The sequence below is a fragment of the Brassica oleracea genome, chromosome C4, assembly GCF_000695525.1.
Source record: "Brassica oleracea var. oleracea cultivar TO1000 chromosome C4, BOL, whole genome shotgun sequence".
In the NCBI taxonomy this organism is placed as follows: Eukaryota; Viridiplantae; Streptophyta; class Magnoliopsida; order Brassicales; family Brassicaceae; genus Brassica; species Brassica oleracea.
In genome coordinates, this window is record NC_027751.1 from 37,091,334 (window position 1) to 37,107,039 (window position 15,706).

The window sequence follows — 15,706 nt, forward strand, 5'->3', positions numbered from 1 at the left end:
AGAAAATTGAAAAAAGCTTCAGGGACATAGCTGGTGCCATGAGGGATGGGTTTGGGATGTTTCTTAAGGAGATCAAGTTGCTGGGGGATAGGATGGAAGCTGTGGAGAAGAAGGTGAGAATCACCAAAAAAGGGACTGCATCTAATGATCTTCAAATCACAGGTTCAAGTCCGCCTAAACGTGGCCACGAACCCGGGGTTAGTACCAAAACCTCTCCCAAAATCACAGAGGAGAGAATCACTAGGCAAAGTGTTAGGAACAAGGACTGATGTGCTTCTCTTGTTGTGTGTGCTTGGATGAACCATTGTATGTTAGAACATGTGTGAATTGGATCTTTGGTTATTATTTGATGTGTGAATTGGATCTTTGATTAATATTTTATAAACCTATCTTGTACATCAAAATTGCAGAGTGAAAGTGTGAATGGAGCGAAAGCAGGACAAAATGACGCCCAAGAACCTAGTTCCTCGAAAGAGCTGAGTCTTGTGATAGCAAAGGAGCCCGAAGTGAAACCTCCAGAACAGAGTGGTGAGCCTAGCGTTCTTGTATTGGACAAAGGAGCATCCACTATTTCAGATGTACAGCAGGGGGAAGCTAAAAGGCAGACAAAGAATGCTAAGGCTATGGAATATGTCCATGGAAAGAGTGAGCGAGAAAGGAAACTTGCTGCCTCACAACCATCTCCTTTTAAGTTAAACAACACTGCCAAACTGATCATTCCAAACAAAAGGGTTGGCCAAGGCTATGATCCTTTTGCACCCATTGACAAGAAGATGTCGAAGGTGCTCACTGACTGGGTGAAACTTGATTCGTAAGTGAGAGAATGTCCTATAATAGCTTCCTTTAGTCTACAAAAAATGATTGCTTATCTATAATTTGTGTTTGCAGTTATTATAAAACACCTCTGGACAAAAAAACCACGTAGATGTCCAAGTCGGTTTTATCACATCCTCTGAACCCCATTAGCATGGTGTAACGATGGGGTAAGTCTTCTGCTATTTACTTAGCAGTAAGTTTTTTTTTATGTCTTCTCTAGAAGACTTAACAGACGACTTACGGCTAAGTCGTCTCATAAGTCTTCTGATAAGACTCTCTGACTTGTATTGTTTTATATGCAGCATATGGATGCTTTTATTAATTTTGTGAGGTAACGGTACCAAGATAATCCACAACATTTCAGGAGCGAGAGAATGTGCTTTCTTAATCATGTATTTTCTCGGCAGTGGTCCCACAAGTACCCAGAATTTAAGAGCGACAAGGGCGATCTCAACGGTTTAGGAAGAAGACGTGGAATTATCATGCATGCATAGTACCAATATTTTTCCAATATATGAAGGTTAGGGGGTTGGATGTGGATGATATTTATGCGCCAATGAACTTCAAGAATGAGCATTGGATTGCTATATGGATCTCGATCCCTAAGAAGCACATAGTCGTCTGGGACAGCATTATATCACATATTAGCCGTGAAGATCTCGATGTGGTAATGGAGCCTTTTGTCACAATGGTCCTTTATGTTTGTTGGGTGCGCTGGCTCTGATAAACAACGTGTCCAACACACACTGGAGCCATGCACATATGAGAGAGTTACGGTTGGAGTACCTCAGTGCCGAGCTGGTGATTGTGGCGTGTTCACTCTGAAGTACATCGAATGTCATGCTCTTGGGATGTCATTTCCTCCAGAGTTTTGTAATAAGAATGCGAAGGCTATAAGGGAGAAGATGGCGTTGGAAATATTTAAGGAGACTCCTGGATGCCATTCAAAAGAGAACGAAGACAATGATGAGAACATGGGAGCTTAAGACGAGCAAGGTTAATAAAGTATTCAACCCCCCGACTATGTTGAGTTGTGAGACTCAAAGAATCTTCTCTCCTTTTCCAAAACCACCTTGATAACTTGTCTCTTATGAACTCCAACAGCAATTAAATCGAAAATCCTCTAGCTCGCTTCAGTGCGAAATTAATAAATTTAGCGATGTTGCTCGTTTTTATGTTGTACCGATCTCCCTGACAATGAACCCTTGACCATAGGGTCATGTCGGCATTCTCCAAAGACGTTGCAAGTTCCGGTTTCGCACTCCTTATCCCATCCATGTACCGGTCAAAATCGTAAAGTGTATAAGCATAACCAACACCTTTCACCAAGTACAAGAGATGCTTCTCTTTATACTTTTGGACAATGTTATGTTGAAGGTGATAATAACATATTCCTCGGGTAGCCCAAGGAAATACCTTATCACACGCACTCTTAATGGACGTGTGCCGGTCGGAGACTATCACCATAGGATACTCATCAGATACACAACTCGCCAATTTTGTGAAAAACCATTCCCAAGATTCATCATTTTCACCATCTACAATCCCAAAAGCCAATGGAAATATCTGAAAATTACCATCTTGCGCGGCAGCAACTAACATAACACCTTCATACTTTCCACTTAGGTGAGTCCCATCCACCACACTAACCCTTCTCCGATACTGAAAACCTCGGATAGAAGCTCCAAAGGAGAGAAACATATACTTAAATCTATTCAGAGAATCAAGTTCTAAACCAGTAACTGAACCCGGATTTGCTGCTTTGATTTGCTTCAAATATGAAAGCAGTTGTTCATACCCATATTCCGCTGATCCTCTCACCAATTCTTGCGCATATAAAAATGCTCTGTATGAAGTGGTGTAATCAAGTGTCATGCCAAACATGTTTTTCATTGCATCTTTGATATGTTGCGGATTCAACCCATTAATGATTCCAACACGATCTATGAAAAGCCTACCAATATACTACGGAGTACAGTGTTTCCGCTGAACGATTATGTCTCCCACAGAACATCTATGCGTTTCCACATACTTGGTTACCCAAAATGTGTTTTTCTCATGTTTCACACTCGCTCTTATCTTCCATCCACAACCATTAACACGACATGTTGCCACAAGTAGAGTTTTCGTTGACTTGTATATTCTGAAGGAGAACTTACGCCTCACCGCTGTCAACCGCATCGTTGAAACTAGTGCATCCTTACTAGCAAAACTCTGGTTGACATAGATCTTGCTAGCATTCCATCTTCCTCCTTCACTACCATATGTCCCTTTGAAATCTTCAAAAGCCATCTCATCATCTTCTTCCTCCTCCTCATCTTTAACCTTTCCATACTCACTGTAATCCTCAATATCATCAACCGCTTTAGCAACATCAGGGATATCAGCATCCTCCTCCGCATCATCCTCCTCCCCATTATCCTCCTCCCCATCATGATTTTCATCTTCAGCCATATCATCATCCCCTTCATCAGCTTCATTCCCTTCATCATCTTCTTCCCCTTCCTCTGGAACCGTTCTCATCTTGCTAAGGCTTGATACACAAATACATACTTCATGCATTTTAGTTATCTCGAGCAAGTTCTGAACTTGTCTATCACTTGTAACATGAATGGGAGGGGTGTCTGGAGCCATCCGTTGCATCATTGCTTCTGGTAATGAGTAGGCTAACTCCACAGAATCGGTGTTCATGTCCAGGTTATAATCTTCTTGAGCCATTGCAACAAGTTCAGCATGTGTCGAACTTTCACTTAAAAAGAACAGTCTCGCTCCTTTGAACTTATCAACCACAAAATTCCAACATCCATCTTTCAACAACCATTCTCCATACACTGCATGTAACTGACGATCCATCTGCAAAAATTCAAAATAAAACACATTAGCAAACATAGAACATGTATGAGTTAAAAGCACATTAGCTACAAACTTTAATTAACATGAATGTTGGTAACCTCATAAATATCACCAATTAAGATATAAATTTCATTCAGTAGGCCAAATATTGATTAATAAACATGAATTAACAAAAAAATGTAAAAAAATCTTTATAGTTTTAGAGAAATTGCAAGTTTATTAAACATTGATGTAGACGACATCCACGGAGATCTTCTGGTAGAATTCCGTAGAAGTCGTCCATTTAGGTCGTTTTGCAATTAAAATTTTACAAAGGACGACTTCCAGAGAAGTCGTCTCTACAGCAGACTTCTTTGGAAGTCTTCTTTTGTAAATATTGACATACTTTTGTTTTAAAAAAAATTCGAAAAAACCAGACACGACTTCCATGTAAGTCGTCTATGATAAACAGGTTAGTTTTGCATTTGACCGGATTGTGTCAGAAATTTGACTTTTTCTGGACGACTTACACATAAGTCGTCCAGTTGTGGACAACTTACCCATAAAATCATTATTTTATTATAACTAGACGACTTCCATGTAAGTCGTTTCAGGTTAGATTTGCAATTGAAACATAAGACTTATTTTCTAGATAACTTACTTGAAAGTCGTCCGGTCGACGACTTATACGGAAATCTTCCAAGATAAGCAAGGTTTGACCTGAATCTCGGAATAAAATCTGGGACGACTTTCGTGTAAGTCGTCGACCGGACGACTTACTTGAAAGTCGTCTAGAATAAATTAAATATTTAAGTTTTATTTTCTAATTGCAAAACTAACCTGAAATGACTTACTTGGACGTCGTCTAGTTATAATAAAATATTATTTTTTTGGTTTTCTATTAGACCAGAAGAAGTCAAATTTCTAACACATTCCGGTCAAATGCAAAACTAACATGTTTATCCTAGACGACTTACATGGAAGCCGTCTCAGGGTTCCTCGAGATTTTTTTAAAAGAAACAAAAATGGACGACTTCAGTATAAATCATCTAAAATAAACACATTTAAAAGTGAATTGCAAAACTAACATCTGCATTGACGAGAAGACTTCCATGTAAGAATTCTACAGCCATAAGACTTCCGGGTAAGTCTTCTACAGCCAGAAGACTTCCGGGTAAGTCTTCTAGGCTAACAGATCTGGATAAAAACTCGATTTCATACCTTAAATTAGTGAGATAAATTCCTTAGCATACAGAAGTCTTCTCCAAGCACACAGAAGCTCAAACGAAAGTAACCCACCGAGAATCATAACCTTCAATGGCTCTATGAACCATAAAAAATTTAGAATCAAAATCTTGGGGGTTTTTTGGATGAATATGGAGAGAAAGTAAATAAATGTTGTTTTTCGTTCATAAGAATTGAGAAAGAAAGAGTGTAAATCGATTTTTAGGTGCATTAAGAGCTTCAAATTGGTTGTTCATGGTGGTTGGTGTATTGATGACAATGACAATATTGTGAATACTTGAAAAAGATGAGGGTGATAGAGTAAAATATGCATTTTCGGAAAAAAAAATGATGGCATTTTCGTGAATAATCTGAACTTTGGGGATGAAAGAAGCAAATCAAAATTTCAAAAAAAAAATGGATTAGTTTTGTGTTTGACTTCAAGTTTTGAGTCATATTTACAACAAAAAAACCTCATTTTGGACTAAAATATGGAGTGAAGATGCAAATGGTCTTACTACCACATTTTAGACATGTGTAAATGGAACCAAATGCTAATGTAGCTAAATTTGTAGACCTACAAATATTCAAACTCTTGTTTAATTTTAGGCTTTTAAAGATTTTTAATATGTTCACAATTACTTATTAAGGATTTTTTTAATCCTTCACCCTAAGATTTTTTTTTCTACTATATCTTATAAAATTTGAAAATTTAATGTTTAATATTTAATATTTATTTATTGTAACAATTTTAATATGACAGGATTATTCTTAGTGATATATAACAACTTTAAACTAAATTCAATATCATTTTTCGTAAAATAACATTTCACATCAATGAAAATTTCGAGATAGTGCTTATATTTTAATAATATAAATATAAGTAATATTACCAAAAAATATTTGGTATTAAAAATGTTATTTTTGAAAAAAAATATCATTTAGTACGAAGTTCAACGAATTATTAAAAAACTTACATAATTTAACTGGTCACACAATACCTAGTAAAGATAAAAAAAAATTACATTGAAATGTTAAAACTATTTATATTTTACTTCTAAAACTACTTTTTTTGTATTGGCTTTACTTCTAAAACTACTTATATTATGAAACAAATATAAGTATATAGAAAAGTATATGTACCATGAAAGCATTGCAAATATATATGTTCGTTCATAGCTCTAAATTAATAATCATATATTTACTTGATTTCGTATGGTGGGAGTATATTAGCTTGAAAATATAATATTATGCACAAAAGTTTAAATCGAGATACGCTTGGATTCTGTTGAAATTGTTGCTGTTGTTTTGGTTTCAACCAAAAATATAATGATGCATATATTTAGGAAGTAAATAATAAACTTACATGATTTTAATTGGACAGAAAACATGTGTTACGTAGAGTTTACTGTTTAATGATTTCAAATATCAAAATCTCACAAAATAATTAGTCATTAACCATTAATATAGTAATTACACCTTTGTAATATTTTAAAGAAACCCAATGGATGTAATAAAAAGGGTTTCATGTTTTAATTGTATTGAAGGGTTCTGATTTGAACTCAATTATATATGAACTGTGCCAATCTTAAAGTAAATGCTTCTCTTTCACCATTAGCGACCTTGGCATAAAAGATGGTACATGTCATTCTTTTACTATGTGTTGTCTCATTTCAGTTTTCTTTTCAGAAAATTTACATTCTCTGGGAAATTTTTTTTAGCATATGCAGAGAATAACTGTTACAAAAAGTCGAATATTTCATGCAAAAAGGTTTTTGTTTTGTCTTTATAAGAAAGCTTTAAAAGCCAAAACATGAAAGAAAACAAAAGCTATAAACTTGATGTGGGGACTAACATATAGATAAAAACATTTAGAAAAAGCTACAAAAAAAAAAAATGAATATGATCAGTTCAACTAACCAAACCAAAACCTATAAGATATACTTTTATTTATATGATAAAAGTTTGCATCTTTTTAAATTTCACTTTTATCGATTGGACCACCAAAAATAAAAGAAAATTTCCTGCAACAAAAGACTCGAAAGATTATGATTTTTCCTAAACCACTTCCCAACTCCTTGTGTTTTCTTCAATGTTTGAACCTTTATAAACATATAAATCGATAATGATCAATTCAACTAATCAAACCATAATCTAACCGCAAACGCAAAACTGTTGCTTAATACAGAGGCTAAAAACCGAAACAAAAGCTAAAAGCAAAAAGAAAGAAAAATTCATGGAGAAGATGAATACATGGACCCATACATTTTTCATCAGAAGAACTCAAACTCTAAATAAGGACCTGATGAAGAATCTGATTGTTGTGAATGCTTTTCTTGTTGTTGTTGAACTGATGACTTGAGGGTCTCGTTTAGTATCGAAAGATCGATAGGTTTCGGTATCTCTGGCGGGTTTGTGCTTCTGATAAGAGCCCAGTTCACATTGTTAAAGAAAGGATGTTGCTTAATCTCTGTAGCACCTTTCTTGAAACCTAGCCTCTTCTTAGGATCTTTAGCAAGCAAACCTCGAATCAAATCTTTAGCTGCAAAGCTTATAGACCCTTCTGGGAACTTCAGCGGCTGTCCAACAACGTTGAATAGCGTTTCGCGGTTACCGTTACCTTTAAACGGCGTTTTCCCGGTTAACAACTCGTAGAGGAATACACCAAAAGTCCACCAATCAACAGAACTTCCATGACCATCTCCTCTAATGATCTCAGGTGCTAAATACTCGTGAGTCCCCACGAAGGACATAGACCGAGCATCCGTTGGCTCAGCTATCAGCATTGGGAGTGAATCTGAACCACCTTTCTCGGTTTTGTTGGCCTTTCTTGGTTTACCGTTGAGGAAACGAGGCTTGAAGCACGATGGTTGGATACATGCTATTGGTAATCTGCAGGACGGATCTACTATGCAAGAAGGTTGGACACAGTACGAAGCAATGTCACAAGAAGGCTGTGAGGTGGATTGAATCAGTGTAGGACTCGCGAAACTCTGCAAGGAGAGATCAAAATCCGAAAGCATGATGTGACCGTCTTCTCTCACCATTACATTCTCTGGTTTCAAATCTCTGTACACTACACCCATCATGTGAAGATACTCCAGCGCAAGAAGCACTTCAGAAGCATAAAACCTGCAGATTCGAGAAACAGAGGATCCATTAGAATGTGAAAAAGGTTTCAAATTCTTAAAAGAGCGAAAACAGAAACAATCAAAATCAATTTGATTTCACTATTAGCCAAGAAAAAGACAAAACAGAGTTCAATGGATTCAGATTCTTAACAAACAAACCAAGTTGACTTCACTTTCAGACAAAAACAGACGATCCATTAGAATGTGAAAAGGTTTCAGATTTGATTTCACTATTAGCCAAACCCAAAACATTGTCAAGAAAAAGACAAAACAGAGTTCAATGGATTCAGATTCTTACAGCTACACACTGAACAAACAAAAACCAATTTGACTTCACTTTCAGACAAAACCCAGAATCATGACCGTTGATTAGATAAAACAGTAGATCCACTATGTTTTCAGACAAAACCCAAAAAACATGAAACTGAAGAGATCAAAAAGCAAAAAGTAACCTGGCGGCTTGCTCGGAGAAATGTTTTCCGGGCTGTTTTTGCCGGAGAATATGAAGATCTCCGCCGCTACAAAACTCCATGAGAAGACAAGAAAACTTCTCAGTCTCGAAATGGGAGTAAAGCGTCGGCAAGAAAGGATGATCCAGCAAACCGAGAATCTCTCTTTCGGTCTGAGCCCTAACCAGTTTCTTCCTCCCCACCAACATTCCTTTATCCATCACTTTCATGGCGAAGAAACATCCCATCTCTCTGAGCTCAGCTAAGTACACGCTCCCGATATCTCCGCATCCCAGCTTCTTCAACAGCCTGAAATGCCCTAAACCCAGATCCTCGTTTTTGCTGCATTTCACGCTCTGAATCGCGTCCCATCGGAGATCGTTCCCTTTATGCGGCTTCGACGGAGAGAAGACCCTTTTGAAAGCAGCTTCATTCGTATCGAAAGATTGAGACTTTTCGAGATTAGCTTCGCTGCTAACACTGTTGCTGCTACAGAAACTTAAGCTGACACTGTTGTTGAGCCTTACGTCTTGGGAGCCATTACTGCTGCTGGGTTTGAAGCTCTCGGATCCAGACACTTGACTCGAGTCAGCATTGGAAGAAGAATCATGTGAAGACTCGAGATTTGGAGTTTGTCTGCTCATGACTAGAGAAGAAGAACGATAAAATGAGAAATGGAGAAGAAAGAGTGTTTACTTGTAAAGAATCTATGGGGTTTGTGCTGCGTTGTTGATGGTCAAGGTTCTGTGATGTGACTCGAGGTGGTCAAAGAGAGAGAGAGAGAGAAAGAGACGACATTGAGATTGTTGATGAAAAAAATGTATTTAATTTATTTATGAAGGGGATTTTCAAATTTTGAAACAGTGGTTTGGTAAACTGTGTGTTGAGATGAGAGTAAAACAGTGATGTTTTGTTATTGTTAATAGTAGTAATACATTAATGTGGTTAACGATTAGTATTGCTGTTAACCCGAATGAAACAATTAGTGGATAATGCTCGTATCATGTGTCACGGGGAAGATTATATAAAATAAAATAAACAATTGCATAGTTGTAGTTATATGCTTGTTTGTTTGTTATGTGTACTGATTAAATTCTCTTTTGAATCGTGGGTCATGTGTACCATCTCAGTTTTTATGGTTACACTATGATAATTGCTAGATTTTGATCCGCATCAAAACGTTGATGTTTGTTTAAATTGTAATAATAACATTTATCATTGATCTTTAATTGTTTGTTTATTTGTTGATCATTCATATTGTATATTGTAGATGGATATTAAACCAATCAAAATAATATATCATGTTAATTTATTTTATATATTTAAATTTTACCTGATATCATAGCAAAACTATGTTATTATATTTCAAACTGTATAATTGGATAGGTTTATTTTAATGATCTAATTGGTCTTGTTTCTTAGTGTTGTTCGGTTCCATGGCATGGTTATTGACTTTGTGATTACAAAGGATATATACTGGCTGGAAATGAACATTCATATAACTGAAGGAATTACAAAAGAATTACAAACACTCATATATATTTTTTTACCAAAAGAAAAGAAAAACATTCATATATATTAAATGAAGAAATATAGATTTCGGTTTATCGTTGCTTGTTTCCTCTTGGTTTATGATTGGTTAGTTGTCGTTTGTTTATGACTTAATCAATTATAAGGGGGGAGGGTCTATTCAACCGAGAATTTTAGATGATTTGCTAGTTGTCGTTTGTTTATGACTTAATCAATTATAAGGGGGGAGGGTCTATTCAACCGAGAATTTTAGATGATTTGCGTTAAAATGACAAATTCACTGTTATTGAAACATGAATTTTAAAAACTCATTTAAATTTCAGTGTTATTGAACTTGACATTTTATAAAGTACTCTGAAATCCACTGTTATTAAAAATATTTTAAGTTGTAGAATTTTAAAGTTTTCAAGTGATTTTAGAGTGTTTGGGTGGAGTTTCTTAGTTAAAAAAATTAAAACTCAAATCCCATAGTTTTAGGTGATATTCTAGAGTGGTTTAACAAAAATCATTTTATTCTCTGCAATTCCTTAAAATCATCTAAAACTTCAATAAAAATCAAATCACCTCAAATTTTAAATTGTATACACCCCCTTAAAACTCAAATCCCATAGTTTTAGGTGATATTCTAGAGTGGTTTAACAAAAATCATTTTATTCTCTGCAATTCCTTAAAATCATCTAAAACTTCAATAAAAATCAAATCACCTCAAATTTTAAATTGTATACACCCCCTTAAAACTCAAATCCCATAGTTTTAGGTGATATTCTAGAGTGGTTTAACAAAAAACATTTTATTCTATGCAATTCCTTAAAATCATCTAAAACTTCATTAAAAATCAAATCACCTCAAATTTTAAATTGAATACACCCCCCTAAATTTATTTCGTAGGCCACCTCCTCCACTGGTAAACCGATCAAATGTTTAGTCGATAGGAATATTAGAGTTGAAAATCGGGAAGGTTTGTGTAACGACCCTGATTTTTGGTGGAGCCTTTTTGGCTTTATTAAAATTAAAGTTCAATTCTCTTTTTTTATTTTGTCCCACATTGGAAGTTTAGAAAACATTCTTCCCTTCTATTTTCCTATATAAAGAACTCTACCCTTTCTTTTTATTCTCATCAAGTCAAAGTATTTCTTTGCGCCGTGACGAATAGTTGTTGAATTATCCGACGATCAGTCACTAATGAATTTTTCCGGTGGGATTTATGGGTGAGCTTTCGGCGAGATTTCTGGACGAGATTCCGGCGAGATTGCTGGGCGACCTTCTGGCGGGATTTCTGGACGAGCTTCTGGCTGGTTTTTCTAGTAAGTTTGTCGCTTCCATATTTCTAGTTTTAGGAATCTATTTTAGGGAAGTTGCTATTTTAGGGAAGTTTCTAATTTAGGAAATAAGTAATATTAGGGAAGTTTCTATTTTAGGAAAGTTGTTATTTTAGGAAAGTTTCCAAAAAGGTTTCTTGGTAATCAAGTTATCTTTGGTTATTGTCCGATTCATTTCGGGTTCTCCGACATTGGCTAAGGTGAGGGTTTTCCCGTTAAATCCCGAGCTAGTTTAGTACTGCTATTATGGAAAGTTTAGTTTCGAAACATGATCTGTCTCTGTGAATTGAGTCTATTTGAGTCTTGGTTGTTTATTATTATTACTGATTGTTAAACCGGAAATAGGATAATAGAAGATTCAACGGTTGAATGAATTTAGTGATGTTAAAACTGCTATATATATATATATATATGTATATATATAAATATGTCCATTTGTGGTGATTGCGGGTGCACAAAGACGTTTGTGTAAGCCGCCGACGAGCAGTGTGATTGCGGGTGCACAAAGACGTTTGTGTAAGCCGCCGACGAGCAGTGTGATTGCGGGTGCACAAAGACGTTTGTGTAAGCCGCCGACGAGCAGTGTGATTGCGGGTGCACAAAGACGTTTGTGTAAGCCGCCGACGAGCAGTGTGATTGCGGGTGCACAAAGACGTTTGTGTAAGCCGCCGACGAGCAGTGTGATTGCGGGTGCACAAAGACGTTTGTGTAAGACGCCGACGAGCAGTGTGATTGCGGGGGTACAAAGACGTTTGTATCAGTCGCCGATGCGCAGATTCTGGGAGTACAGAGATGGACTACTGTATGCCTGGAGATATACATATATCCTTATGAGGAAATGCGGGGTGCATAGAGTAGCATGTACTATCCGCGCACTGGATGTTTTATGTGGTGTATTAGACAAAGTGTTTGTTTCATGCTAAAGCTAGGCCTACATTGTCGTAGTGCTATGTACTGAGTCAGTGGTTTGCAGTTTAGTACCCATACCTCACGGAGTAACTCTCTTGTTGCTCACCCCTCTTTTTTCCCCTTGCAGGTGAGCATGACGAGTAGTTGGATATGTGGACATATTGGTGTCTTGGGATCGTTGTATTTGATTTCGGCTTTAATTAACTTTTCGATTTAATGCATTTGGTTTTAAATTATAAACTTGTTTTATTTGGAAATTATTTGATTAAAAGGTTTGACATTTTATTCAGTTTTATAAATCGGTTTAATTTGGAATTTTTTGGTTAGTAGCACACCATTTCCGAAAGAGGATGAGACGGGTGTTACATTCAGGTCAATTGGTGACAACTTGTCTTGTGAAGAGTTGTTAAAATGTGAGGTCTTGGGTTCGAGTAACGCCAAACGCATCAATAACCTACCGGTGGATGTGGAGGCAGTTCCTCCCACGGTGAGGGATTAGGGTTGGTGCGCTGCAGCGCTGTGAAATCTGGGGTCCGGAGAACGGGTTGTTTGTTACTAAATTTTATGGTCCGGATTCATGACTTTGTTGTGTCAGTCACAAAAAGGACCGATGAATACGTGACAAATCTGTGTAAATAGAGTACATAAACTGGTAATTCTTTAGTGTATATGAATGTTAATAGTTCGGTTATACATAGTAAATGCCGGACATAGTATATGCAATATTAAAGGAGTGTGCAAATGACAAAATTATCATTAATGAAAGCTTTAGGATTTAGTTAAAAATGATTGACATAAATTGTAATTTCTTACATGAAAATAAAGTTAAATTTAAATTGTATTGGTATTTAAAATATTTAAAATATTAGATTTAACCTTTTCAAATATGAAAACACGTAAAACATGAAATGTAGTAATGAATTAAATATTTAGATAAATAAAATGACGAATAAATAAAGAGAGAGGAAATAGAGTTTGGGGAATAAAAACAAAAGTAGTTTTAGACTTTATATAACATTAACCTGATTTTAAAACACAATTACCGATACCAGTCTGGACCTCTATTAGTTTGCTGAGTTTCCACGCTTTATTTGTGATGTCTTTTTTTTTTTTTTTTGTCAACATTTGTGATGTCTCTTTATTCCTTTGTAATAAAAGACTAGGATAAGACCTATCTTGCGCAGAGTGAAATATTTATTAAAAAATTTATGTTTTTATAATGTGTTCTTGTGGTCAAAAAATATATATTTGGTATTTATGTTTTTTTAATATAAAATAATTAACTAATTATAAATATTTGGTACACATAGAAAAATATAGAAGTACAAATAAAACAATTAAAATGTGATATCATTGATACTCATATAATCATAAATTAAGAATTGTGAAAAAAAATTGATGGTATTCCTAAGAAAAAACTCAGTCATATATATATAGCAGGCAATCATAAAATAATTAGCTTTAATTATCTAGAAAGTGTATTGTAGCGTCATACATTGAACCAATATTTATGTAAATTTTCAATAACTACCACAAACATATTTGGCAAGCTGTTTTAAATGGTCAAAATTATAGATTTAGTAATAAACTATATTATTATTTTAAATTAAACTTACCATATAGGACTTCTTCATAATTTTGTATCATGCTTAAAAATTCGATGGAAGCATTACCTTAGTGGAAAAGTTTCTTATTTATTTAAACAGCCTGGTATAAAAACAATCAATTTAAACTTACCAAAAAAACTTGATTCTAAAATTGTGTATCAAGAAAATTTGGTTCAAATTTTAGGATTTTTTTTTGTCTTCTAACGATAATAATACCGGCAGTTTAAGATTAATCCTCTTTCGGCTCAGTTGAAATTAAAGAGAACATTTACGCGACCTCAATTGTAGGTAATCCTAAATAAGTAGTTGTTTTCTAATTAAACATATTGTATTGACATATTTAAGATTTATATATGACCGAATTGTTTTTATATGTATACAATTTTTGATTGTTTATATAATCATCTATATGTTGGGCCGATACATTTGGATATTTTCTTTTACTAACTTATGAGTAAATAAAATTTATATATTTTTGATTTTGAAGTTACACTAATTTTCAGAATATCAGATTTTTACTTTCTTTTTGACAACATAAGATGAAAAATTAAAATATTAAAAGGACAATTACAAATTGGATTAAGCTTATAATTTGAAGTATAATTTGGTTATGGACCGCATTAAGACAACATAAAATTTTGCAGCCTGACTATTATTATATTTAAGGCCCAAATATAGAAAGATGATATTATTTGTTTACAACTGATACTTTGTATATGATGAAAGTTGGGTTAACGTGATATATATCATTAACTACTATGAAAAGTCATTATTAATTTTTTCTTAGACTACGAAAAACAATTAGGCAGGTGCCAAAGATTTTTTTAATCTTCAATATAAATTTCATAATTTAAGTTCTAAAGAATTGTGTTGCAAGGAAAAATATTTGATATATAAGTTTGTTTGGTAATAACAAAACAACTTAATTTCTGTATTATTCTTTATATAAATTTATGTAGGCGAGGAATGCCTCAGAACCGAACAATATTCTTTTTTTTTATTAAGAAAATAATTTTGAATAGCTGCGTCTCTTGGCTATTTTTTTTATCAAAGCGTCTCTTTGCTATTAATAAAAAAAATAAACACTTAAAAAAATCATTACTTTCCGATTTATAGCCAAAGCATGCATTACTTAGACTATAATATATAGCAAACTTTGATTTAAATTGTTGTCCAAGTAATAGGACTAAGAGTATATCTTACATTTAAAAAAAAAAATGTTATGTTGGATCACAATATTAAAGAAAGTAATAGGACTAAGAGTATATCTTTCCGATTTATAGCCAAAGCATGCATTAAAGAAAGTTTCATTTAATGAGATCGCCGAATATTAATTTAATGAGATAGCCGAGTATTAAGTTTATCATATAATATACATTTACGTTTGAATTAATATAAGTTTTTCTAGCGATTGGATTTTGAACTTACTAAGTTTTCAGTTGATTTTTAGGCTGGCACGTAAGCCAAATTGACATCCTAATTAAGTGACACCTAAACAAAGTTTTTTTTATATAAATACAAACTTAAGTTTATAATTTTGTAAATGTTTTTCCATTAATATATAGGGGATATAGACTTCTTGTTAAATGGTGATTTGTCACACGCCTTCTTATAATGGACATAGAATTTCAATAAGGATCAATTATTTATTTTTATTTTTTTAAACTGAGGATCATTTATTTCTTACGATTCACTATTTATTATACAAATCAATACTTACCGTATAACAATCATTCAACAATATTTTATGCAATAATATATATAACCGACGAAAGCTCATTTATGTTAACATAATATGTAATATATGTGCATCATTAAAGTTTAAAAAAAAATCCAATTATGAATGATTCTTATAAAAGTGAATTTTTTCACGTATAAAAAGTATCATT

The 15,706-nt window shown here is 34.2% G+C and overlaps 2 protein-coding genes across 2 annotated transcripts; both read right to left on the bottom strand.

The window, feature by feature from the left end:
• Nucleotides 1-1,923: 1,923 nt before the first annotated feature.
• Nucleotides 1,924-3,507, bottom strand: LOC106338801. The gene is made up of 3 exons (XM_013777695.1): nt 3,424-3,507; nt 2,849-3,237; nt 1,924-2,662 (listed from the first exon to the last, which is right to left on the bottom strand). The coding sequence occupies exons 1-3, from the start codon at nt 3,505-3,507 to the stop codon at nt 1,924-1,926; spliced, it is 1,212 nt and encodes a 403-aa protein (XP_013633149.1).
• A 3,518-nt stretch (nt 3,508-7,025) lies between these two features.
• LOC106337775 (serine/threonine-protein kinase D6PKL1) lies at nt 7,026-9,255 on the bottom strand. The gene is made up of 2 exons (XM_013776898.1): nt 8,456-9,255; nt 7,026-8,004 (listed from the first exon to the last, which is right to left on the bottom strand). Exons 1-2 carry the CDS (start codon nt 9,094-9,096, stop codon nt 7,146-7,148), a joined length of 1,500 nt encoding a protein of 499 aa, XP_013632352.1. The 5' UTR covers nt 9,097-9,255; the 3' UTR covers nt 7,026-7,145.
• Between the last annotated feature and the right edge of the window lie 6,451 nt (nt 9,256-15,706).